General features: G+C 35.3%; 3 protein-coding genes across 5 annotated transcripts; 1 reads left to right on the forward strand and 2 right to left on the reverse strand.

Moving 5' to 3' along the window:
- Window positions 1–6: 6 nt before the first annotated feature.
- LOC106720674 lies at window positions 7–17161 on the reverse strand. 3 transcript variants are annotated; one of them, XM_014515416.2, is made up of 6 exons: window positions 16974–17161; window positions 16471–16578; window positions 7621–7709; window positions 5684–6196; window positions 868–1088; window positions 7–481 (listed from the first exon to the last, which is right to left on the reverse strand). In XM_014515416.2, the coding sequence occupies exons 2-6, from the start codon at window positions 16496–16498 to the stop codon at window positions 7–9; spliced, it is 1326 nt and encodes a 441-aa protein (XP_014370902.2). In that variant the 5' UTR covers window positions 16499–16578; window positions 16974–17161. The 3 variants fall into 3 exon arrangements, with proteins under 3 accessions (XP_014370902.2, XP_014370903.2, XP_014370901.2); XM_014515417.2 differs by lacking the exon at window positions 16974–17161 and having other exon boundaries at window positions 16471–16687; XM_014515415.2 differs by lacking the exons at window positions 16471–16578; window positions 16974–17161 and adding an exon at window positions 11263–11326.
- Window positions 17162–18071: 910 nt separating this feature from the next.
- LOC106720612 (dynein axonemal intermediate chain 4) lies at window positions 18072–20272 on the forward strand. Its single transcript, XM_014515330.2, has one exon. The coding sequence runs from the start codon at window positions 18077–18079 to the stop codon at window positions 20270–20272; it is 2196 nt and encodes a 731-aa protein (XP_014370816.2). The 5' UTR covers window positions 18072–18076.
- A 317-nt stretch (window positions 20273–20589) lies between these two features.
- On the reverse strand, window positions 20590–24576 carry LOC106720671 (rabenosyn-5). Its single transcript, XM_014515412.2, has 6 exons — window positions 24057–24576; window positions 23573–23720; window positions 22582–22802; window positions 21903–22097; window positions 21173–21433; window positions 20590–20699 (listed from the first exon to the last, which is right to left on the reverse strand). Exons 1-6 carry the CDS (start codon window positions 24477–24479, stop codon window positions 20625–20627), a joined length of 1323 nt encoding a protein of 440 aa, XP_014370898.2. The 5' UTR covers window positions 24480–24576; the 3' UTR covers window positions 20590–20624.
- Window positions 24577–26562: the final 1986 nt, after the last annotated feature.

The raw sequence follows: 26562 nt of genomic DNA on the forward strand, positions 1-26562 counted from the left end.
TTTTAATTAAATATATCCATGACCAGCTACAACCGCAGGTATGAAACCCTGACTTCCATCTTTTTTCTTAACATAAAACCACTCAGAATCAACGTCGCTTTCACCGACACCTTGCATTAGCATCACAACGTCCCCTTTGTTCACAGATAATGTCTTATTCAATGCATTCCCGCCATAATCACTATTGACAACTAACAAAGTCTGGCGTCTTACAACACTTTTAATTTGTACGTTTTCTTTATCATGAAGTTTATCAATATTTGAACAAATAGATTTAGTTTTTAAATATAACGTATCAAAGTCTTTCTCGGCGCAGGATGTTTGAGATTTTATAGATCTGTCGACGCGCGGTCGACTCCGTGTTTCGGAACGCGTGCGCCCGCGCAGTTGTTCCTTTTCCGTGTCCGTGAGATTGCCGCACGGTCGCGGGTAGATGTCAGTGCTGCTTTCCCAACAAGGAGTCTTCTTTTGTACTGATGTCCTATAATATGCAATATAACAATTTTATGATTCAATATAATACCATTATTGTGGAACTTATAACTTTACTTCATAATATTCAAGTCTACGTTACGTTAAATTATGAAATAATAAAGTAAAAAATCTCGGTATTTTTTATAGTACAATGATGCAAATTTCACCTCTGTCGGACATATCTATATTTAAAAAATACCTAGATTATTAACATAATGCCAGTATAGTACGACAGTAGCGCTCAAAATCGGCGTTGTCATACATCTGGCATAATCTAAACATTAAGTGACGCCAGTGAACCCATACAGTCCATTCCAGGCCAGCGCTAATGTCTTACTGAAGTAGCATAATGTAAAAACGATATAAAATTGGGTATATATTTGATAACTTTACCTATTCGGTAGTATCCCTAGCGGTAGACAAGCAGTATATAATAAGTATCCCTCGTGACCGTGTGGAGTCTGTGCATACACCCACTGCTGGTTCTTAAACACCGCGTTGACGACCGTACCCAGCGGCAGGGTCAGCTCCTGCTGACAGTCTTTCTGGGTCTGGTACAGTATGGTCGGGAACGCTATCACTACCGGAATATTCCCCGGATGATCTATAGATGCCTGACAAATATAATGCACAATTTACTTAACAATATTTGTCACTGATTAATTTGAAGATTATTCATACAAATTAATTTGAGTGTGGGTGGTGGCTCAGGGGTTAGGCTTGTCTTGTAATCTGCAGGTCCTTGGTTAGAATCCTGCCATGTACCATGTGTTTTTCGGTTAATTTTAATTTTTACATTTTTATATTTACATTTATTCGACGTACTTACTGTGAAGGTAAACATCGTGAGGCAACCTGCACATTATTTGCGAAGAAAGTAAACATGATTAAATCAATAAATGATTATTCAAATTAGCAAAATGCCCTATTGATTTAATTTTTTTTATTCTTGACAGCTTATTTATATAATTGTTAATATTATAATTGTTAACAAAAAAAAGAACGGAAAATAAACGTCTAATATTAAGACAAACCGTTTAATACAATTATATAAATATAAATATAAAATAACTCCAGATAAAATATAAATTATAGATTTAAATCAGTAACAATTACAAATAGCCATTCTTCTAAAACAACAGCATATCATTCGGAGTACTATAACCTATAAAAACATTTTTAATTTATGAGGTAGGCAAAGGTCGAGAGACAAATCAACGGAACATTATATAGCAATTTTTTAACGTCCATCGCAATATCATATTACACGCGATACGAACTGGCGCAATTAACTTACTAGCGTTTAACCTCTACAAGATATATCGTTGTTTTAAATTAAGAGCGCTGATGAATGGTGCACTTCAGGCCCGCACTCGGTAATTCAAAATTAAAAAAAATATATCTCTGTCAATGTGTGCTAAAATTTTTACCTTTTGTCATGTCACAGAAGTGCAGTAAAAAATATTTAAACAGATTTGATACAGTTTTGCAGAGGAATTGGCAACTTTAGTTTTGTACGTGATAGGTAACGATAAGGTATACGTCATTCTTATTCTGTTACCTACTTATTTAGATGAATTCCCATAATGGCGATGACCTAAAAACTATGGCGAAGTTTTTTTTTTACTTTCTAATACATCTACATGGCTGTTAACAAACATAAATACTTACATAAAGTCTTGTTTTTTTAATGATATTTAATGAACAAAAAACAATAGCATCGTTAGTTTGTTTTAACAAGCAATGTGCTAGCAGTAGCAGGTGTACTAACGTTTTCCCTTTCTTGTTGCTACGGAAATAAAGGGTACGCGAGTGTTCTAACCGACAAATTAGCCATGACAGAGCGCTTCCTTTAAAAAAAAAAGTAACAATCTAAATGACCGCGGCAGATTGCGGTCCAAGTCAGTCCCTGGTTCTGTTTTCTTTTTATATATTTACAATCGAAAAGAGCGTTCAATTTTCAATACGGAGAGACGATAATTGCGTGAAATCGCAGTGTAATTTTTTTGAAAATCGGTAATGTCTAAAGGCCGAAACGAAGTCCGTATTTAATGTTGCCAAAATACCGTATTTCAAAGATGCAGTTTATGCCGCGAACAATTTTGAACCAATTTCGCGGTTAACAAATTTCCGTCATCTTTTTTTAAGTTTAAATATTTTTGTAAACTGTACAATAATGTAGTAAGGTGTAATTTTCTTACACAGCCGGACCTTTAATTTAATTATATTAAAGAAGAATTATCTAAGTTTTTTCTTATGAACCTTAAAATTAGAGTCAATTTAATATTTCTACAAAATAGAGCTGAAATTAGGAAAAATAAATAAAATAAATAGCTAAAATTAGGATTAAATGCCTCATCAAATACTGGAGGTATGGGGCGGTATGGTCGCCTCTTGAAATAAAAAAAATACTGGAGGTAGTTTATTATTCGTAAAGCCTCACTTGTATTATTAAAGCGACAACTTGACCTTTAAATAATTCATTCAAAATGTATCGAACGCAAAAACCAATACAATTTTCTACCGTTAAAGTTTTCTCATTTGGTAAATAATTTCTTCTAGGATGTAGGAATTTTGATGAAATCGTCTCCGCATTGCATATGTTGTAAAAACAAAAATTACGAGCGCCACAATTGTCACATAAATTATAGACAGGTAAAAGCTAATATGAATCTTAATCCATTGGAATAGAGATGATAATCGTGAAGGAGTATACGCAGTTTAGTTCGATAGCGTTGTTGCCGCACTATCCTACATTACGTTGTCACAATAATATTGCAGAAATGAGTAATGACCGAGGTTCTCGAATCGCGACTAACTTCAAAATGTTTCTAAGCAATTGCAATAAAGTATGCTTGTAAATGCATACAAATGAATTATGTTACAGTTATTTTACGCTGTGATAAGATTTGATTATAAATTATAATCGTGCAATTAAAATTATAGAGCATAGATACTTTTAATAAAAAATCTGAGCATCTTTACTTTTTTATTCCACTACAACTTTTAAATGTGTAAATTTGTTTATAGAAAGAAAGAAGCTAACGAACAGGAAAGGAAAGTAATAGGATAAGTTTCTGCAAGATGTCACCAGTTAATTGATTTCGGAATCTTTCAAATAACGCAAGACACATCATCATTAACACAGATAAACAGACAGACTAGGAAGTGAACCTGATTGTTTACACCGCACGTTGACACACTGACACAATCTAACATCGATTTGCGAAGTAATTAAAAATGAATTAAACGATCATCTTCATTTCAAACTCGGTATGTAGCGGCTTTAAATATAGTTTTAATCAGAGCTGGGCATTAACTCGTTAATCCGTTAATCGTTAATTAACGAAGTTAACATTTTGCTTAACGGTTTAACTTTTAAGTTAACTTCAAAAAGTGTTAACCCTTTTGTTAACTTCCGTTAAACTCAACTTCCGTTAATAAAAGTCCGTTAATCGTTAAATTAGAAACTTGGAGACGTGCTGTCATTTTGTTTAAATTACGCGCCACGGCACACTCGTAAGTTCAACTATGTTGGGCGACTGTCGGCGACTCGAATAGTGAACGAACGAGTTGATAATTGATATATATATGAAGTTCGCGTGCAAGTGTGATGCATCAGAGCATCTGGAAAAGACGTGGCCAACAGGACAAAATCAAAAGAAGGTTCGAAATAGTATATTTCATTACGAGTATATAAAAGCACGAGTATGTCGAGTATGCCCACATTCCGAACGCTCTTCGTAATAAAACACTTTTTTACTCGTGCTTTTTCTTTAGCTTTTCCAAACTCGTGCGTTCTCTTTCCCAATTGTCAAAATAATGTCTGTTAAAAAGAAAAACCAACCGCGAAGTTTTTACAAAAAAATAAATAATTGTAGTTTTTATGATTCATGCAAATATTTCTAAAAAGAAGCTCCTAATTTGTTACAATATCAGATTTAATGATTTGATTCAATGGTTAGGTTAGGTTTCAATTTATTTTATCTCATTAAATTTCATTTTCATTTCATATCAATAAAAATTACCTACTGAAGACTTGGCTGTTAGGGCATAGTTCCCTTTGCCTACCCAGAATGGGTGAAGAAAACAAAAAAAAATTCTGTTTGTTTTCTTTTACAGTTGGCGCCATTTTTCAAACATTTTAGTTAGTTGAGTTTATTGTGTTTTTATTATTCTATTAAATTGCTTCATTTTTTCGCAACTGTATCAAAAATAGTTGTTTAGTACACGTGTGAAACTGTCATTACAACTTGTTCCAACTGTCAACCCTCACCTTCGGCTGCGCCTCGGCTCGGGTAGACATTTGTCGGAACTCTTTGCAATGACAGGTATTCCGCATTCGTAATGAAATATACTATACTGCATTCATACTTGTCTCAATACTTATGTGTTATAGAATGTACAGTCAAATTACTATTTTAAACAAGTGTCGCCACATAAGTGTGAAATTAGTATGTATAATTTTGGTATGGTTAACTGTTAACGATTAACTTTAACTTGCGTTAAATTTTCGAGAATTTAACGCTTTAACGATTAACGAAGTTAATTTTTTAATTAACGAATTAACGATTAACGAAGTTAACTTTTCGATTAACTGTGCCCACCTGTGGTTTTAATTTATGTTGGCATTGACTTAACGTATTTTTAAATGGCAGAAAACCACGGTTAGAGGTTTAACGTCTTAATTCGATAAATAAATATGTACCTACATTACTGAGGAAACTAGTGTAGGTAGTAGTACAGGTGTATTCACCAATAGTCATACCGCCAAAATCCTAGAATTAATTTTATTCGATTAAGTTATAAGTACAACTACTCATTTCTGTTCTTTTTTTAATAACATTGTAACAATATTTATATTTTATAACTTTTGTGCTGAAATAAATTGGTAACATATTTGTGGGTTAATAGTTATTTTAACATATTCTGCGGTAATCTGTTCCCACGCGATCGCGTTTGTATGGTTTCGTTGTTAACGAAACCTACTGGTCAGTTGGTCAGATTCTCCGACATAATAATGGTCTGTAACATGTGGCTAATTGCTTTGTATTCGTTACCAGTAACAGCTGGCGGAATTAATCAATACATTGTCTGTTGTGTTTTAAATGTTCATAAGAATTTAATGTATTGTAGAGATGTTTATTCTTAAATTTATAAAATGGAATTAATATAAATATAATTAGTGTACTGCAAAAATGATACATACTGCGCTTAAGAAGCTATCCAAGTCCCTGATGTCGTAACCAAACTTGCCATTTTGCCTTTTTTTTCTCCTGTGTCGATGTCGGTGTTTCCTCCGCACATACTCTTCAGTGCCAACACTAGAGTCCGAGTAAGATTCCTGACCGTTGAATTCCTCACAGGCGTTTCTAAACTTTAAATTATGATAGCTCTCGTTACGACCAACAACTCGATTCACTTGGCCCTTATACTTTGTAACAAGTCGTTCATTTTCGTTTAATTGGTTACAATTCTTGCCCAAATAACCTAATTTGTTTTTAATTATGTCATCTTGTTTTACTTTAACATTTTCGAGGTTATCTTTCAGCACCCATGTTAGAGAGATCTTGGATTTATGCCGATGCTGCAGAGGCGAGGAGTGCCAAAGACCCATTTCTTCGATTTCTACGTAATCGTCCGAATGCAAGTTTTCATCGGACTCTGAGGTTATTTTGCAGTTCGCCAGTAAGTCTAGCACTTCGCACATCGGTGTGTTATCCTGAAATTTATTGTTGATTAAAAAGTTATTTTTAATATTAAGCGCTACCTTTGATAAAGTATATTTTGAGATTTTAAATGAGTCTAGGCGCTGTACGCCCATAAATATTAGGTACACAATATATGTATAAGAAAGACATTACAATAAAACATTTAACAGCGAATCTTTATATTAGAATGTAATGATTGGTATTTTATTTATGATAACTAGCTGTCGGCCGCGATTCCGTCTGCGCGAACTTAAGAAAAACTTAGTAGCGTATAATGTTCTTCCAGGCTATGTTCTACATCTATGCCAAATTTCAGCGAGATCCATGACGCCGTTCTAGAGATTCAAACAAACATGTATCCGTCCATCCATACAAACGTTCGCATTGTTGATATTAGTAAGATAAATAATTTGTTTTATAGTTTTGTGTTTGTAGAATATGGATTGTTATAATTTATAGCATGTAATCAGAATTAGCTTGTGCGAGATTGTAGACAGCTCTATCATTATGTTATTTAGCAGTTGATTTAATATGCCTACAGCACATTATTACATCTAATCCTGTTTTCCATTAGAGTTCGCGAGAAAATTAATTTAAAGACTGGCATACAAATCAATAAAAAAATGTTTTTCGATCGTAACCTTTACAAGAAATTACGTGAAGAATCAAAAAAATTATCTTATTTAACGTTCATATTTTTAATAATAATAAATATTATTGTTATAAAAATTATGTATTAACTATAAAGGAAACCTAAAAACAGTGTTAACTATCTTTATTGGAAACACTCGGTGGATTTTTTTTTTTAGTATACATTCTAATTCTCCTTTTGATGTGAAACATCTATAGGATCACTTGTAAACCGAATCGTTGGCGTGGCGACGGGTCGCCACGCTATACTGAGGTATACATTATTATTATCATTTTTATCATTACTTTATCATTATTGTCATTATTATTTATTTAATTATAATATTTAATATTTTATGCATTTTACTTGTACACACACGATGTTTCACATCTGGCAGGCGTCCCATGACGGCTCACAAGTTTTTTTAATAACGAACGTTAGGTACACATTTTTAACTTCATTTACATAATACTAAGTTCAGTAACATATTTATGTATTTATGTTTAGTAGTATACATACATACATCTAATGACAGGAATGAACGTTATCGGACACAACTTTCCGGCGACGCGACGCGACGTAAGAATATTTTTTACCATGTTACATCACCAAATTAAAATGCAAACGAGTAATTTACTTAAGAAATTCACTTCCATAGAATGCACCCGGGCTTTAATTAATACATTTTACTATCTCTGACGGTAAATAACTTTCTAAATTGTTGCCGCAAGATTTTTTTTTATTTTTTTTTTATAAACGAACAAGTGGCCAGACCAATGTAGTGCCAGTTTGTGTGTAACGTACCGTAACCTGTGACTGTGATGTCCCCTGCACATCTTCGAATTGATTCGTTGCATTTTCTTGGTACGGCGGTGGTGGATCTTTTGTTATTTCTGTGAACAATTTAAAAAAAAACAACTTCGTTTACTTACATGTATAAATAGTTGGTAGCTGTCTTGTTACGAGTTAAACTGTCCGCCTTCTATCCTGAATAAATTAAGAAGTAAGTTGCACGAATTGGCCGGCTCGATCGGTGAAATACCACGACCACATAGAAGACAGGACAGGTGTGTAGTGGAAGCAATTCCACGTTCTGCTGATGAGTGTGCGTGTCGGGGGTCTAATTTTAGTCCTCTTTACCTTCCAAACTTTTTCTTATAACGAAATAATGGGTAGGAAAAGAGGATTTGACGAAGGAGGGAACGCCTAGGAAAGAATCCTATTTCTGTGAGCCTCCTTCGTCTATTAAAGGTCTGCAATTGCACATCTGCAATTGAGGATGTCGGCGAATTCAGGTGGCCGCTGACTCATTTGCCATCTTATGATGTATAAAAAAAAAGAAAAAGTTAAATTAAACATTTTAAGACACTAAAGCAAAGATTACATTTTCAAAATTGTCTGAATGTTTAGTTTACTACCTTGTGCGATTTTAATTCATGGTTTTTAAAATGAATAGAAAAAAACTCGGTCCCATTGACTCGTCAAATTATTATATGTAGTGTATACTAATAAGTATACTTTGAAAGAATCGTATGATGGTCGTGATGAAATGGGTTGACTTATAACCAGACCTAGACCATATAAGCACTAAAAAAAATCGAGAGTATTAACATTTGGTCCAAAACACAGTCTAAAAAATATATTCACATATAGGTTTATTAAATATAAAAATGTAATTAGCAATCACTGTTCACTTTGCACTAAACATCACTCTTAGACTAGGTTTGATTCTTGCGAATAAATTCTGCATATTTAGAACGTGAATACATATTTTTTTAAGAAAATTATAACAATAATTAAAAAATAAATTGAATACATTATAAAAATTAATTACCGTTGTCAATTTGATGTGTTATTAAAATTAAAAACACAAGTTGAAACTTTACGTATTTACAAAAGTGCGTGTGCGCAAGACATGACTTAACCGACAACCGTCGTTGGCGAGTTCGCGCCAAACACTGTTTGAATGTTGAAGCTTCGAGTGGACTTCGATTCGATACGCGCTAGAATAGATGCACCTCATTGATTGTTCCATTATTATTTACATTCCTACTAGCTGTCGCCCGCGACTACGTTCGCGTCGAATTAGAAAAAAACACTTATTAAGTAGCCTACGTGTTCTTCCAGGTTATGTTCCACATCTATGCCAAATTTCAGCGAGATCTATGCAGCCTATCTGAACATACCTTCTAACAAACATCTATCCATCCATTTAAACTTTCGCAATTAGAATATTCGTAGTGTAGTTAATTAAAATGAAGTAGTAAGTGAAAATGTAGTCAAGCTTTACATAACAGATAAGTAAAAAATAATGTACATTTTATAGTCAGTTTTTGTTAGACAACAGTTATTAAACGAATAACTTCCGGTTAGAACAATGTATCACTGCAAACTGGGGGACGGGTTTCTTGCAAATGACCCCTTTTTCTTATTTATAGCGAAAAACAAATTGATATAAACTATTCGATTATTATACATCGATTTGATTTTCTAAAGTACACCGAAAAAACAAGGATTCGATCGATAAGGTAACAACGCTGAGGCAAGAAGTAAAAGGATGAACTATTTGGTCACGTTGAATAGAAATGAATAGATCCTGAAGCTATCAAAAGACACAGATGATAATGATGATGTAATGTTTTTTTTTTGTCACATATGTTACGCACAATCTTAGACCTAACATAGTGATCACAAATTGCGTAACGATAAACAAATTAACCCTAACGACTCACAACATTCTCACGGGCTTGGGCCTCGGACGCATCGCCGCGCCCGCCCCGGGCCACGATCCGCGGTACACACCAACGGCACTAGTTTTACCATAAATCATGCATAATGCAGGACAAATCCCAATTATGACAAACACACAAAGATTGACTCGTCCCTTTGTTACATCGCTAGAGAGGCCTATTCGGGTAACAGCTAATGCTGCTAACTTTAGTCATTTGCAGGTACCAATAGCGAAATCATCCCCTAAAACATTCTAATTTTTGCTATTAGCTGACTGACTACATATTGCCCCTTCCCTTCTTCTATAGCTTTACCCTTTTCCCTCACGAGAAGAATGTTCTTGAAATCAATTATTAGGACATAAAAGTAAAATTCCGCATTTATAATACAAAGTTGTGGTAACCTTATTCTGTGGTCACGAGAGTTTCATTATCCCTACGTTTGTAGCTCGCCTAATTTAGACGGACGAGTGTTTCGGAGCCATTACCATGGCGGGATCGCACGCTCCGAACTGTTACCATTCATCTCTGTATCCCGGGTCCTGTTGCACGCTCTCCTTACAGATTCATAATAATTACAATTTATTGACAACCATAAATTTAAGGAAAAATATTGGTTATGATTTCCAAAAATGACCAATACGTTCACATATTTTCCCACGAAATCGCACTCATGTTGTATGATTTCATAAAATGTCAATTACATGAAATAAGAAGTTAATGATTTTAGTACATAGACCGGATTAAAATTACACACATCATCCAGTCTTCTATATGTCTATACTAGCTGTCACCCGCAACTCAGTCCGCACGGAATTAAAAAAAACGTATAAAGTAGCCTATGTGTTCTTCCAGATTACATCTGTGCCAAATTTCATCAAGATTCGTTGAGCTGTTCCGAAGATACCTTTAAACAAACATCCATGCATCTAAACATTCGCATTTATAATATTAGTAAGATTTTTGATCTTTAAATAAGCTGGTCAGCTATGTTAAGGGCTAAGACACGCTTTTGTGTATTCATACTTCATAGTAACACGTTCGTGCTAGCACTTCTTGTATATAAAGGAATCACGAAAACAAATTGTCAGGCGCTAAATACAATTAGGAGACTAAACATCGCCTTTGTTTTTTGAAAGCTTTAGCACATTTGCCGCCTCTGAATTAGAACTCCACGTCGCGGGGCGCGTTCCGACACCTGTGTTTATTTTCCATTACGTTTTGCTCCCGTTTGTTTGTTTTTGTTCGAAATAAATCCAACATTCATATAAGAATTCATCCCTAAAGAATGATTTGAATCAATATAACCTCAGAACTCAATTGCACTGACAGTTTTTATTATACATATTGTCATCCCTTAAATTAGCTTTGATAAAACAGAGACAACAATATATATTGAAACAGAGTGTCACTACTCTCGAAACCCACAGTTGTGATTACGTTTTTTTTGACCAGTCTGTTTTTTAAATTAAAAAAAATTAAGCTAAAACATCAAGGTTGAGGAACATGCCGACCACTCGTAAGTGGAATAAGGCCAAGGATGTGATGATTATGATATCCATAATTTGTACAATATAAGTATGAAGATGCGATGATGAAGAAATTTTACGCGCCCAAATACTTCTCGAGAAGGACGTCAAAAAATTTCATTGTGAATGAAAGCCCATAAAGATTAAAAGGCAAAAGAATGTCTTATTTATTACGTTGCGTTCCTTACCTTTTGACGCGTGAAAATAAAGGACAATATGGTAAAGGGGCACGAGCATATCGCTATGGCGGGAATGTGTCCGGCGCGGCGGGAACGCGGGCCACGCGCGGAAGAGGGGGATCACGATCGCCCAAAACGTGCGTACGCGCACCCGACATCAATACTCACTGAAATGCGGACATAAAGCTAGCCTTTGCTTTTTATTTACATATTTGTTGTTGTACGCGTACTTTATCGTTTCTTTAATGGCTGCTTTGAGGTGAAAATCTGACTGAACGTTCACATTATAAAAATTAGTCAATCGCAGCTCTTATAACTAAGCAGCAAATACCCAATAACTATCACCACTTTCTTCTTCTTCTTTCACAGATTCTTTCGATTGAACATAATATGGAAGGAACATAAAATTTTAGGTTAAAAAACAATTTTTGTAACAAATTCCACATTTCATTGTACCTAAGTATCTTCACACTTCTATGAATAAGTTCACGGTTTTTATTTATCTATTTCCATCAGATTACTATAATTATCAGAAAAGTGTGTGAATTCGAATTAGTTTGCCTTTAAAACGATGAGCAACAATTCAGCCCACGCGTTGATAAGCGATCATTATCAAAAAATTACTATAGCCGAGCCTATCGAATATTTGTAGGGAACGCCTTCGATAAATATAATAATTAACAATCATTCAAAACTTGTGATCTTCTAAAAGATTTTCGTGATTTATAATTTTAGTTTGGGTACTTACCTTCTTTATGCTAATGACGTTGCAGTCAAAAGAATTTTGACGTAATTTTTTTTTAACATAAAACAATGTTTATCCTCTATCGAATTTTCAAATTCTTATTATTTGCCCCTCTTAGTGATACAATCAGTAATCAGCTTATTTTCCAAGAAGTGATTTCCGATAGGATACCTTTCGTCATAAATCACTAGTCAATTTCTAAATGTATTATTTTATTAATGGCAACTTTCTACTTTCCAAAGACAAAGCAATATTTTTCTGAATTAAAACGCTACGGAAATCGTGTTATTTGGTGCTATGTTGATTAGTAATATATACTACGCTACCTTGAGATATAATAGCAAAAATAAGTGAAGATTATAATAAGATATATAATTTTGACAATACACGCGAATTTAACCTCGTCTACAATAAGCGGTTACACATTGTGTTGATAAAATCGTCTGAAAATATACGACTTTCGACGATTACTTACAATATACAGGACTAAAAAAAATCGAATAATAATAAAATGCATTAAAAATAGTTGGTGATTTACTTTAAAGTAACGATGCTCAAAATAAATTACTGGCACGTAGTTGAAACAAAACCGAGCACGATCGTCAGCAGGCAAGGGCAGTCGATGTCTCGACATATGGTAAGCAGACAGAGGGGCGGTGGGGAAATTAAGGGTAAGTGTGGTAACCGATAATTGCAGCGTGAGAAAGAACAGCTTACGATCGATGGCAAAAAAAGTTGCCATTTTTGTAAATCGATAACTTTCACCTTTTGATACATTAACTTCCAAAAACCATTCCACCTATTTTTACTAACAAAACTAAATATATATTAAAGTGTTTGTTTTCTATACTTGTATTATAAAAATCAAACATTTAAATGTGTGTTTGCCTGTTTGTATTGAATAGGCTCCCAAACTACTATACCGAATCTTCTATCTCCAGGTGACATAAGCTATGTTTATTAAGTACTAGATTTTTTTGAAATCACGGGCAGTTGCTAGTAGGAAATAAACATAAGTAGATGATATAAATATATTAACAAACAAAATGCGTTTGCTGACGCTACATTCCCTACTTGCCAACAATACAACGCACGCAACAAAAATTGCACGCACATTTGTTAACCAGTCCAGTCCAAATGTACTACATACATACCTTTGTGGTAGACAGATGATACAATACTATACCTACTTCTTACTTCTACATAAATAAGCAACAAAAAAAAATACTAGAACATATAAATAAAAGTAGAATTTTATTTGTTCGAGCTGGCCAAAACTTTTTTAACTCAGCTGAGTCGTTTCACTACTACCAGTGAATTTGTTTTTCTATTTTCGCAGTAAGAAATGAAAGTAGCTTCACGCGCAAAATAAAAACAAAGTACAATACACTTTTCTATCTAAAATTGCTAGCGTTAAGAAACGAGTCTTTGATGAGTTCTACTTTTTCTAGACAGTTGCAACTTTGGATCTATTGAAAGCGAAATTTCGTCGAGGTTAGTGGAACGCTTTCATAACAACGCAAAACATGGCGTCTGTGTCGAATAGAAAATGACAGGCTGACGGGCACCTGGCCGACGATTCGACGCGGTCGTCCGGCGCCGTGACGTTCCATGGAAATAGTTGTGCCTCAAATAGCCCATAGACATCACAGAACAAGAATGCGCTTTTTTTGTTTTTTTTTTCTTAATTTTTGATATATCTCATAGTTTCGAAAATCTGATCTATAACGTAATCATTGATGTTTTTTAATTGAAGGTGTGAATTTTTGTATTGGAGATTGATTTTGAGGGAAGACTGATTTGGTTTCTTTTATCTAACAAGTACTTAAGATAGGAAGAGATTTAGCTTAGACTTAACCTAATTTTAGTCCATGTCCACGAAGTTTATTTGACGGAGGAGAGGACATATCCTCTTTCTGTGCACCCCCTTCTTTGTCGTTTAAAGGTAGGCAACGCATCTGCAATTGCGGATGTCTATGAGCAGCGGTCGCTTCGCTTTTTAAGCGGACTCAGGTGACTGCTTGCAAGTTTGTCACCTTATACTATAAAAAAACCGTTGAATTTCTTGAACAGTAAATAACATCCTATTCCTTATTTAACAACTAAATATTAAATGTAGTATTTTTACACTCTTGTACTATTTACATCTATCTATATATATATAAAAGAAAGTCGTGTTAGTTACACTATTTATAACTCAAGAACGGCTGAATCGATTTGACTGAAAATTGGTGGGCAGGTAGCTTAGAACCAGGAAAAGGACATAGGATAATTTTTACCCCGTTTTCTATTTTTTATTCCGCGCGGACGGAGTCGCGGGTAAAAGCTAGTATATATATATAAAAGAAAGTCGTGTTAGTTACACTATTTATAACTCAAGAACGGCTGAATCGATTTGACTGAAAATTGGTGGGCAGGTAGCTTAGAACCAGGAAACGGACATAAGATAATTTTTACCCCCTTTTCTATTTTTTATGCCGCGCGGACGGAGTTGCGAGTAAAAGCTAGTTATTCAATAAAGTATTATCCTATTAATCTCTTTATCAAGGTTTTATAATTCAACGTAATATTCGTCGGTCATGGCTGGTAATGTTCGATATTATCAATTGTTATTTACATTGAACGGCGACTCTCAGACTTATAGAAATACGTAGGAAATATTGCATTGTCAATGTAATAGGCCCACAATTCAATTCGGTAAAGATAATAGATATATATTATATATTTATATACAGTTGAAAATTTTATCTGATATATCCAAGACATCTTCCATTTATTTACGTTCCGTTTCAGCAATGATTTGTTCCCGACGTGCTTTGCAAAATATTCCGCGGCCTGATGGGCTCTTACTTCATCTTATACGATGGGCAATTTGAAAAGAATGTTGTCGGATAGTCGGCGGGCACGGACAATGCTCTATGTTTCTTTATTATAGATGTATTGTAACTAGCGGAAATCAAATACATGTGTGCAATTGAGACTTGCGTAATTTAATGTCAATTTTAGAATTGCATAATCTCGACTTTTCTTTTTTGTGATTAGCAGATAGTTTTTTGGTAATGTAGCAAAACATATGAAGGAAACATAAGATTTTTTCAATATTTTTAATTATAAAACCATTAATAGATAAAATAAATGAGCATATTTTAAATTATGGACGATAAAATTCGTATTTATAAGTGAGCACGAAAGGTATTGTAATTATTACATCTGATCTGTGCCGAGTTTGGAACGTATCATTAACAATTCGACGTAGCGATGCTATCATAAAAGCGGAATCATCGTTCTGCGTCTCGTTTTTGGGCATCCGCGAGGAATTCACACCGCACGCCGAACATCGGGGTAACCGATTATAATTTCACAAAAAAAAAGTTTCACGCGCGGCAATTTGAGGTCAAGAGGGAGCGTGATCTCGGCACGGTGGATAAAAATTATTTATTTGCGTGGGGCGCGGCAATTAGGGGGGCGGGGCGCGTCTGTGCGCGCGACCTCTCGACCCCGGTCCGCTCGCGCCTCCACCCCGCACTCAAGACGCGCGCTTCTCCTGTGACACTGACAGCCCGCCAAAACAATATGTTTCCTTTTCAAATTTTCTATGCCTAATGCTATTCAGTTTTACAAAATTAATTTCACCATTCACCATTATCAATATGTTCGTATTCCTACAAAGTTTTAAAAATGAATCCGATATGGTAGTGGATCGTAGGTGCTTGTCAAGATAAATTATTTATTTCAGCCCATAAGGTAAAAACAAGATATTTATAACCTGTTACACATTATATTACAAGACTTTTTAAACTGATTGTTTTTAATAAAGTTGACCAAAATCGATAAGATATTCCTGGAATTCATATATCACGGTGCGTCACAGAGCTCATTATATTTAACGTTGCGTTGTGCAAAAGACGATGGCAATTACCGATACTTGTGTACGATTCACCGCGGCGCGCACACGTGTGCCTCAGTACTCGTCGAAAGGTGGGCGTTGCTCAGTGAAATTAAGTCTAAGATAACGTCTGCATCGATGTCGCCTTTTTTAATCTTTTTATGTGAAGCCTTGAAGTGTACGAACAGCTAGGAAATACCACGACAAGGTTATGTTTACACCGGCTAACAACAAGAAACTTGTTCAAATTTCTCCTGAAATTTTCTTTATTTCTAAGGCCAGTTGGTTGAAAAAGAGAAAATTGGCAGTTTAAAGAGTTGGTTTCAGGTGTATCGAACAGATTATCAACATTTAAAATTGAAGCCATACATATTTTATGATTGACAACTACTGTTCTTTAAACACACCTATAGTGGTCACTTCGATATCAGGTGCCCTTTAGCAACCTTATATTATTTTAAAAAAAACAATGCGCAATGGGCCAGCATGGTTGACTAAAAACTTAACAACTTAGAGTAGGCACCGAGCCACTCGATGGGGACGTGACTTTTGAGCCGACGACGAACTATATAAAAATAGGACTTACTCTTTAATCTGGAGATGATCCTTTTCATGTTGGGGTGATCTGACTAGACAGGTGTATCCTGGCGCGTGCCCGATGCACAAATGTTCGCTCAGCCGGCGACACGGTCGGCTGCACATGCACCAGCGGCCAACGAAGGGCGATGCCGTCATGCGAATAACAAATCCACAAATGATTCACTAAAGCTTGTAATATTTGGCTGTACCTCACCATAATTGGTATAGGTCGGATATAAGATGTCAAAAATAAAAATGCGAATCTGCAATAAGAATGTTGAAACAACGGAGAGTAAATATTACCTGCGTTTTGGTAAAAGTCTTTATTAAATTTTAGTAACGCGTTTCCTCTTATTTTAGCTAGTAGTGTACTCCTGTGTAAACATAAAAGTTGGATAGTTTTTGTAATATCTGAAGTTATCATGATACTTAAGTTTTCTATAGTCCTGGTTTGCTATAAATATGTTGTGAATTTAAAAACAGTGATTTATAAAATAATTCGTAATGTACCTTATTTTTCTGCTGCAATTTTCTCGCTCTGAATGCTTGTCAAGTCTAATGTAGATTTAAACACTAAATTGCAGGGAAATTGTTTGTCGTCCATACATTATGTTGTTCGGCTTCGACGCGCCCACGTCGCTGTGAGCTGAGACAAATATGGAGAGGCTCATCCGACCACTTGGAATTAAATAAAACCCACATTCGATAAGTAAACTGTATATCAATAAAATCGAAAAAGTTGTAATTGTAGCAATATGTTTGCAATTTTTATCTTGGTATTTAATTTTTCTCAAAATCACGAAAAGCTTTTGTAAAGAAGATCGTTTACACTCTTTTGAAGCATGAAGTGTATTTTTTTAATTGGTAATAGGTTCACTCAGTTTGGCTGCCTAGGTAATAACTAAGTAAAGTATGTACAAAAAGCAGGTTGTGCTTGTAAGGTCTTCTACCTCACATTAATACGTAGACCAACTGTAGCATATCGCACGGCGTCACGCTTTACGAACCCTGTCGGTTCTATTATTCTAAAGAGAACATAGTAATAATGATAATCAGTTATAAGCCTTGCGCTGAGTTCGCACTGACGATACATTCACATGAAAACATCTTCTGATCTCAATTTCTCCTTAATGATCTATGATTAAATTATCAAAAATGTTTTATTTTATGGTTATGTTTGGACATTCAAATCTTTTCTTCATATTCCTTTGATTTTATATCACACTAGCTGTCGCTAGCGACTCCGCGCGGAATTAAAAAAGTAACAAGTAGCCTATGCGTTCTTCCAGACTATGTTCTACATCTGTACCAAATGTCATCAAGATCCGTTGAGTCGTTCGGGAGATACGTTCAACCAAACATCCATCCATACAGCCATCTATCTAAACATTCGAATTTATAATATTAGTAAGAAGTACGATAAGATTAACTACAATATACAAAAAAAGAGAATATACAAACTTATCCGAATAAGTTGTCATATCTTAAAACATAAATTTGACAGTTTGACAACACAAAAATATCGTAGTATAGAGACGAGATTACTATAATTACTCGCATTAACATATACTTTGTTTTATACATAAAAATCGTACAAAATGTCTGTTAACGAAATGTCTGAAACACAAGATATGTCTGAAAAAATGCCAACGTCGGATCAAAAGCTCACCCTGAGCGAATCTAGTCAGACTACATTATGTAAAATGAGCAAAGGGACAATATCTTTAATGGAAAAAAGACAAATGTATCGGGTGATCGATGACGGAGTTGACGTGACCCCGGATAACATCGTAGACCCGGAATACGTGCTGATGGAGGAAACACACACGCACGCCGCATTCGGAGGAAGAACCGACAAAGCAATCAAAAGCGACATTGGTCTTAAAGTGAGCAAATCAAAGTCAAAAACTACAGTAGAGGTGGCTATGAAAGTGTACACGACAACCATATCCCTTGACGATATTCATATCGATCACACAAAAGATACCGGCGAGAGCTTTACCGGGGACGAGATAGATTTAGAAATAGCACCATCGGCGTTTTACATGCCGGTTAAAAAACCAATGATGGAGTACCCAGAAGAAATTTTTGTCGTCCTCAAAGAAACGGAGACGGAATTCCTCTTTGAATTACCTTGCTTTTCATACGAAAGAGGGACAATGGAAGCGAATATTGTCGAAGAACAGAACAATTACTACCAATACATTACCGTCGGAAAGGGAAGGAATCGCAAAATGGTGACAGAAGAGACGCAAACGAAGGAATGCGTGTCGCAATCACGACACACGATCGCAACGAGGCCAAAGAAAAAAAATGCGATATCATTCGCCTCAATGTGGGACATGCACGATACGTACGCTCAACTGGCAAAGGTGGCAAAGGCAGAGGAACCGGACGAAATGGTAATGTATCAATCCGTGGAGCCTAAACTGCTGCGAAAGAAGAAAAAGGTTGCAAGCGAAGTTACCGAGCTCAGGGGTAAAAGCTACAAGGATATTTGCAACACTCAAGCGTTTTTGGATGCCGTCCTGCTGACGGAGCGCGTTCTCGCAACGATGCAGTTTGCCAATGCTCAGAAAAAATTCAGAGGACTCGTACAGTTTAATCCACTAGCTCTTGATCTCCGGTACGTTTACACATTGAAACCTCTTTGGACATTAGAATGTAACGAAACGGCCGGGCGACCGATCACCGGCATATCGTTCAATCCGAGAAACTCTAATATCGTGGCCGTGGCGCACGGAAAATTTACTTACGCTGAAACTTTCGATGGCTTAATCAGTATTTGGTGCACAAAGAACCCGTGCGTGCCCGAAAGATTGTACCGCTTCGAGCATCCCCTCACAGCGGTCGCATTCTCAGAGAAGAACCCTAACTGGCTCGCGTGCGGCTTCCACAACGGGGACGTCCTCATCCTGGACATCACGTCCTACTCCATCAAGACCGTGGCCAAAAGCAAACGCGACACCAATCCCTGTTTCGAGCCAATATGGCACATCAATTGGCACTTTATTGATTCGATTCAATACGTCATAACGACCTGCCAGGATGGCAGGATAAACCGATTCAGGAGTACGAAGACGCACGATTTTATCTGCTCGCCGATTATGCGCATGGCGACAGTGGAGGGGCAGCTGAAGGGTCTGGAGACCGCCAAGGCGTGCGTCAACGTGGACGTGCCGATCATCCGGCACCCGGCGGTGCTCTGTATGAAGTGGCACAGTGAAATCGATCACATATATTTCGTGGGTACCGATGAGGGTTGCATTTACAAATGCTCGACTCACTACTCGAATCAGCACATAGAAGTGATTCGGGCGCACGCGGGGCCGGTGTTCAACATGACGTTCTCGCCGTTTCTCGAGCGGCTGCTGGTGACGTGCGGCGCGGACAACGCGATCCGGCTGTGGCTGGAGGAGCTGGACGACGTCATCATGACGCTGAACTGTCCCGCCGCCGTGTACGATGTCGCCTTTTGCCCCGTCAACTCCACCGTGCTCATCTCGGTGAGCGGTAACGTGCTCTCCATATGGGATCTTCGTCGGAAAAATCACATTCCTTGTGCCGAGTACAAGTTCCCGGGTAACGTTGTACTGAACTTTGTCAAGTTTTCTAAGTCCGGTGACAACGTGTTCGTAGGCGACACGTCAGGTCGCGTGCACACATTCCACTTGGAGGACACTCCCATACCGCCATTCTATCAGCACAAAATATTAGATGAGGTGATAAAAAAGGCGCTCTGTACGAGACCTCAGTTATTGAAGCAGTTGCAAAAAATTGAGAAATATAAACAACGTCACTATAAGTAATACTATTGTTTCATCTTATTTTCGTTTTTAAGCTGTTCAAAACAACATTATAAAATAAGTATTAAGTTGTCAGAATATTAACTCAGTCAGAAAAACTCTGTTGCCATTTAAAAATAAAACTGCTATTTTATTTTTAGGTAAAAGTTATTATATAACAAAATAGGTTATTCTTTTTTGTTATTATTTATGTACAAAAATCAAGTCTAATGAAATATCGTAAACACAAGGTAAAGTTTATCAATTTTATTTATTCTTAATCTTAAGAACTTAGGAATTATATTTAAATTATAAATTACATTTAGTCTTGTAAAGAAACAGATTAAATATTAAGCTTATATTGAATAAGGAATGACTAGGGTTTGTTTGAGAGCATTTGCAGTTGATATTCTTTCTTCAGTTCTTTTAAATTAGCTTCCAAAATGGCCACCTAGAAAAAATTTACATATTTAATAGAATAATATTACATACAAAGGTGAGCATTAACTCGTTAATTAATAATAAAAGATAGAATTAATGTGTTAGAGAATGTATAGTGAAATTAATATGTGAAACAAGTGTCGCCACAATAAGTGTGAAATTGTAAATTCAATTTACAAATTTACAATTCGTGCATATTATCAAGTCATCAAAACATCTTCTTTTCACTTGTTTTACCTATTTCTTTCAACCCCAAAAGCAGTTTAATTTTGGTATGGTTTACTTTTAACGATTAACTTTAACTTGCTTTAATTTTTTATTAGAATAGAATTAAATTAGACAGAATTTAACGCTTTAATGATTAACGAAGTTAACATTTTAATTAACGAAGTTAAGTTTTCTATTAACTGTGCCCACATCTGATGACATAGCATATGAAATACATTGTTTTGTCAATGACTCAAAGTTCCAATATTTGATTACCTCTTCAAATCTCAGTTCCTTTCTTGCATCTTTTATGTAACCTCTGATGATATTCATTTGCTCAATGAGAGGGTTATTTTCATCAACATCTGCGTGCTCCACCCGACTCCCGCTCGCTGCAGCTTCTTCTCTCCAGTCTCTTTCTCTTTCCCTCCGTTCTCTTTCTAACTGGATCTGCTTCTGCGCTCGCTCGTAACGTTCCCTGCGCACTTCCTCGATCTGCGCCTCAGTTGGTAACTTGCGCAGTGACAGGAGATCTTCCTACAATGGGACTTAAATGTGACATGTCGCATTGCCATACTCCGATTTGAAAATTGGAACTAAGGGAGACACTGAGTGTACATTTAGTATTCCATTGGCTGATCGGCTCAACGATAAACAACCAACAATTAAAAAATCTCTTACTTTACTGAACCTTTTAAAGTAAACAGAAGAAAATAAGGAACAAATGCATTGGTTATATTCATTTTGAACAGAGGAGAGGATCAAATATGTTGGTTCCCCTCACTTTTCTATATTCTTCTCCTTCTTTTAGTGAATAACTAGCTGTCGCCCGCGACTCCGTCCGCGCAGAATTAAAAAAAACTTAATAGCCTATGTGTTCTTCCAGACTATGTTCTATATCTATGCCAAATTTCAGGGAGATCCATGCAGCCGTTCTAGAGATTCAAACAAACATCCATCCATCCAAATATTCGCATTTATAATAATAGTAAGATTTACAATTTACCTTAATATAATGTGCTGCGGCCTGCCGTATAGAGTTTTGCAGCCGTGCCTGCCGGGTGCCGGGCTCTGCGGGGTGAGCAACAATTTGCTTACTCAGCAAGTCAATACCCTCCGCCAACTTGCCTATTTTACCCCGCATTGCATTCACATCTGCCAAGTTGTATGTTGTTTCACCGTCAAACAAGCTCTGACACATCTAAAAATTAAAGAAAGTTATTAGAAAAATAGCGCCATTGTCTCCAATATTGAAAAAAGGATTGGATTTCCTAGTGATTTTCTACCATTAAAATAATAATTGTATAACTTCTGAAATGAATTGGTTACTGTCAAAACAAGGCAAGTTTTTTTGATGTGAAACATCTATAGGATCACTTGTAAACCGAATAGTTGGCATGGCGACGCTTGCCGTGGCGACGGGTCGCCACGCTATACTGAGGTATACATATATTATATATTATTATTATTTATTATTTTCATTATTATCACTATTTTCCTTATTAACATTATTATCATTATCGTTATTATTATTATTATTTATTTATTTAATTATAATATTTTATGCATATTACTTGTACACACACAATCTGCCAGGCGTCCCATGACGGCTCACATTTTTTTCTTAAACTCTGCATACAAAGACTTTACAACCATCAAGTCTACTGTATAAATATTTTTTTTACCTTTTCGTACATAGCTACAGCGGGCCTCGCTTGATCCATTAAACTTCTCATTTGCTCATATGCAGTCACAAAAGCTGTCTTTGCATTACGTCTCTCTTGGATCTGCTTACGCAATTCTATCAAGTTATAGCAATGCTCACAAAGTCTTAATCCATTTTTCTCGGTAACTTCTTGATCAGGCTGTGTTGATGTTTGAGGTATGGACGGATCAACAATTGATTCTGGAAATGTGTATTATCAATTCAATACCTGAATACTTTAAGGATTATTGACAGATAGAGTTGATTTATGTACACAGTCTTATTTGCAACACATTGTATGATGTATATCCATACATATTTTTACTTTGTGTCATGTCTATAATCTACTTAAACTATATCCAATTATTACCTTTTTCATGGTATGCACAATGAATACTAAATAGCTGTGGCCACAACTTCGTATGCGTAAAATACTGTCTTTGGTTAGCATTTTTATTTAGGCTAATTATTTTAATTAACCAACATACTATGTGTAGATTTAGAAGAAGAGAGGTGTATCAGAACCGCACTAAATGGAGGTCCATGGTCTTTGGCCTACCCCTCTAAATTACGGGTGTGAGCTATTGTTGTATTTTACTTAAACTTATATAACACTAGCTGTCGCCCGCGACTCCATCCGCGCGGGATAAAAATAAACTTGTTCAGTTACCTATGTGTTCAACATGTGTGTCAAATTTCAATGAGATTCGTTGAAATTTGACACACACACCTTCACACAAACATCTATCCATCCATCTAAACATTTGCCTTTACAATTTAAGTAAGAAGTAAGATTACAACAAAACATATTAAAGTTACGAAACATTCACATAAACCTTACATATTCCCATTCTAACTTTCATCCTCTATTCCCTATTGTTGTTTTGAGGTTAAAACTTTTAAAAACTATATAAGAAATAAAGGAATAAGGTAACTCTATAACTAAAAGGAATATAAACATAAATACATACTTGCTACAGTTAAATCAAGAAAGACAGAGCAATCATGACAGAGTAGAGATCCACAGAGGCGACAGTGATGCTTCCGTCTAGTCAGGTTAAAGGCTTTAGCACAATTGGGGCACAGTTTCACCGAGGAACCATCTAGCCATGGCACAACCTGCAATGATTAATAATTTTCATCTGTTTTATTTTCTGTCATATATTTTTAAAAACTTACTTGTTTTTTTTAATGAAATGGTGAATAGTATCATATATACTGTTAAGGACAGTAATCAATATGATTCAAACTAAATTGTAATTTATGAATTAACAGATCTCATTGATATTACTTAATACTATTATTTTTCAAATACATAGGTGGCTTGTAACATTGTAGCTGACTCCGTACAACTCAATCTTAGGCCTGCGCTGGTGTAATGGAATACTGGAGGAGGGCACTACACAGCTTAAAATCTACTGCCATAAAGTTTGAAACACTCTGTATTAATCTTACCTCTTGTTCAAAAGCCTTCCTTTGATTTGGTTCACTGGGCATATTACAGACAAGCTTGTCTAAGCGAATAAGCAGTTTATTAGTTTCAGTTGCATATCTTTCTAGTCGTGCTGACCTTACGCCTCTAAAATAATCTGTAGAGCTGCGCGACACACCTAATGATTGTTCTTCATTTGGATAATAATATTCTTGCGAATTAAATTTTAAGGCCCGATCAAAAGTTTCTTTCAACTCTGTTTCATCGTTATTTAAAATTATTTTCTTCGCTTTACCGAATATCTCCTTCAGAGATTTAAGAACGTCCTGTTCTTCCTGGTGTAAACTCTCAAAGTGATTCGTTAGCTGAGTAGCAGATTTCAAGTCTGCTTTGCATATAGGGCACAAAAAACCTTCTAATATTTCGTCTTCGTTTGCAGCAGCCATTATTCAATTGTAGTATCAATTCCACATATTGAAGAAACACTTTTGTTTAAAAATTAAATTAATAACAAAAGTACTCCCATTTCCTGACGCTTTTGTCATATCGAAAATCCATCTGTCAAAATCATTTTTTTTTTTTTTTTTTTTTTTTTTCGCCCATGGCGCAGGCTATAGTCTTTCGACCATACTGCCTAGTCTTCCGTAGATTTTTTTCCCTTTAATTATATTTTAAGTTCATTTATGTCTTTCGTAAAACAGTAAAGTAATCAATTAGTTAATTTCAATTTCTTTTCAAATCCATTTTTTAAGTTATGTCAAATCGTTGTCAAGTCGTGTCAGATGTATTATCACCTGTTTTGTTAGTAGTCGAATCCTTGCAAATATCCATTGTACATAAATATAGACCTAAATTATAACATATAATAAAATTACAACTAATTATTACAAGTATTAAATATTAATAAGTCTTAAATTAAACAATTATATGTCCTTTACAGTCTCCAAAATGTATCTATACAAAGATAAATAAGTTGAGGCATTCATAAGTAACTCCTGTATGTTCAGCGGGACCTTTTCAGGCTTCTCATAAATTTTTAAAAGTTCACCCGACAACACAAGGCGCTGAATGTTGAAGGACGAACATTCGAAGAAGAGATGATGTAAAGATTGTACACTTGTTGTTTGACAATAATCACAGCATGGCGAACTAACCATTTTGAGACGATGAAGATGGTAATTTAAACGACAATGACCAAAGCGCATACGACAAATAATTGAATAGAATTTTTTATTTATGAAGTCACCTTTTTTGCAGAACCAAGGTACAGAGTTAATTTGAACATCCAAACTATTATACCAAGCACCCTTGTTTTCATTTTCTAAGCAGTGATAGGAATATCTCTCCCATGCTTCACACATACGCCGTTTTAAAAGACTAACTGCGTCTGTGTGGGGCACAGACCTATCAATATCAGAACAAGGTATTAGGTTTTCCATTTCAACAATTTTTTTGGCAAGATAATCTGCTTTTTCATTACCTACTACACCAATATGCGATGGTACCCAAACAAAACGAACTACTATGTTTAACTGTGACAATTCAACCCATAGTTCTTTTATCTGATAAATGATATAATTAGTATTAGCATTTAATGTATTATTAGCCAAGTTTTTTAAAACACTCATACTATCACTTATTATGATCCAATGTTTATGTTCTGAATAACAATTTTTTATATATCTCATAGCGTTTAAAATAGCGACAGCTTCAGCTGTAAAAATGCTAGCAGTATTAGAAATTCTCCTACCAATACCTATATTTGAAGAGGGCTCATAAAAAGCAAAAGACACAGCTGAATCATTCTTGGAACCATCTGTATACATCAATTTGTGATCTGACCACTGTGACAACATTGTATACACCTCCTTTTTTGAGGGCAAATCATTTTTATTGTTTATAATTATGTCCATTGCTGGAAACTTACTATCAAAAGTTCCTTCATAGCATGGTAAAATGTGTTTAGATTGATAAATATTAATACTTTGAATAAAATCTATAAAACTTGAAAGATCTTGCAATATATATAAAGGTTTTAAACTTATGTGAGTAGGTGAGTGCAAAAAACTAATCAAAAGACTATTACTAGATGTACTATATAATTTCAAAAGAAACCTTTCTTTCAAGTAATTGAACCGAACAGCTAGTGGTGGAACATTACATTCAATCTGTAATGCATTTACAGGAGTACTTCTGAATGCCCCAGTTATTACACGGAGACACTTATTTTGCAAAATATTTAGACTATTTACAAGTTTTGAATCTGCAGCAAAACAGTAAAAACCATATTCAAAGTTACTACGAACTAGAGATTTATACAACAATAACAAAATTTTAGGGTCTGCACCCCAGTATGTACCACTCAAAGATTTTAATATATTGTAGGCTTTATTAGCCTTACCAATTAGGTGTTTTATATAAATATTCCAGGACAAATTATATGAAAAAATAACTCCTAAAAATTTTACCTCAAATGTAATAGGTAACATGCAATTGTTATACATCACAGCAGGAATATTATTTTTCTGT

The sequence above is a fragment of the Papilio machaon genome, chromosome 4, assembly GCF_912999745.1.
Source record: "Papilio machaon chromosome 4, ilPapMach1.1, whole genome shotgun sequence".
NCBI lineage: Eukaryota > Metazoa > Arthropoda > Insecta > Lepidoptera > Papilionidae > Papilio > Papilio machaon.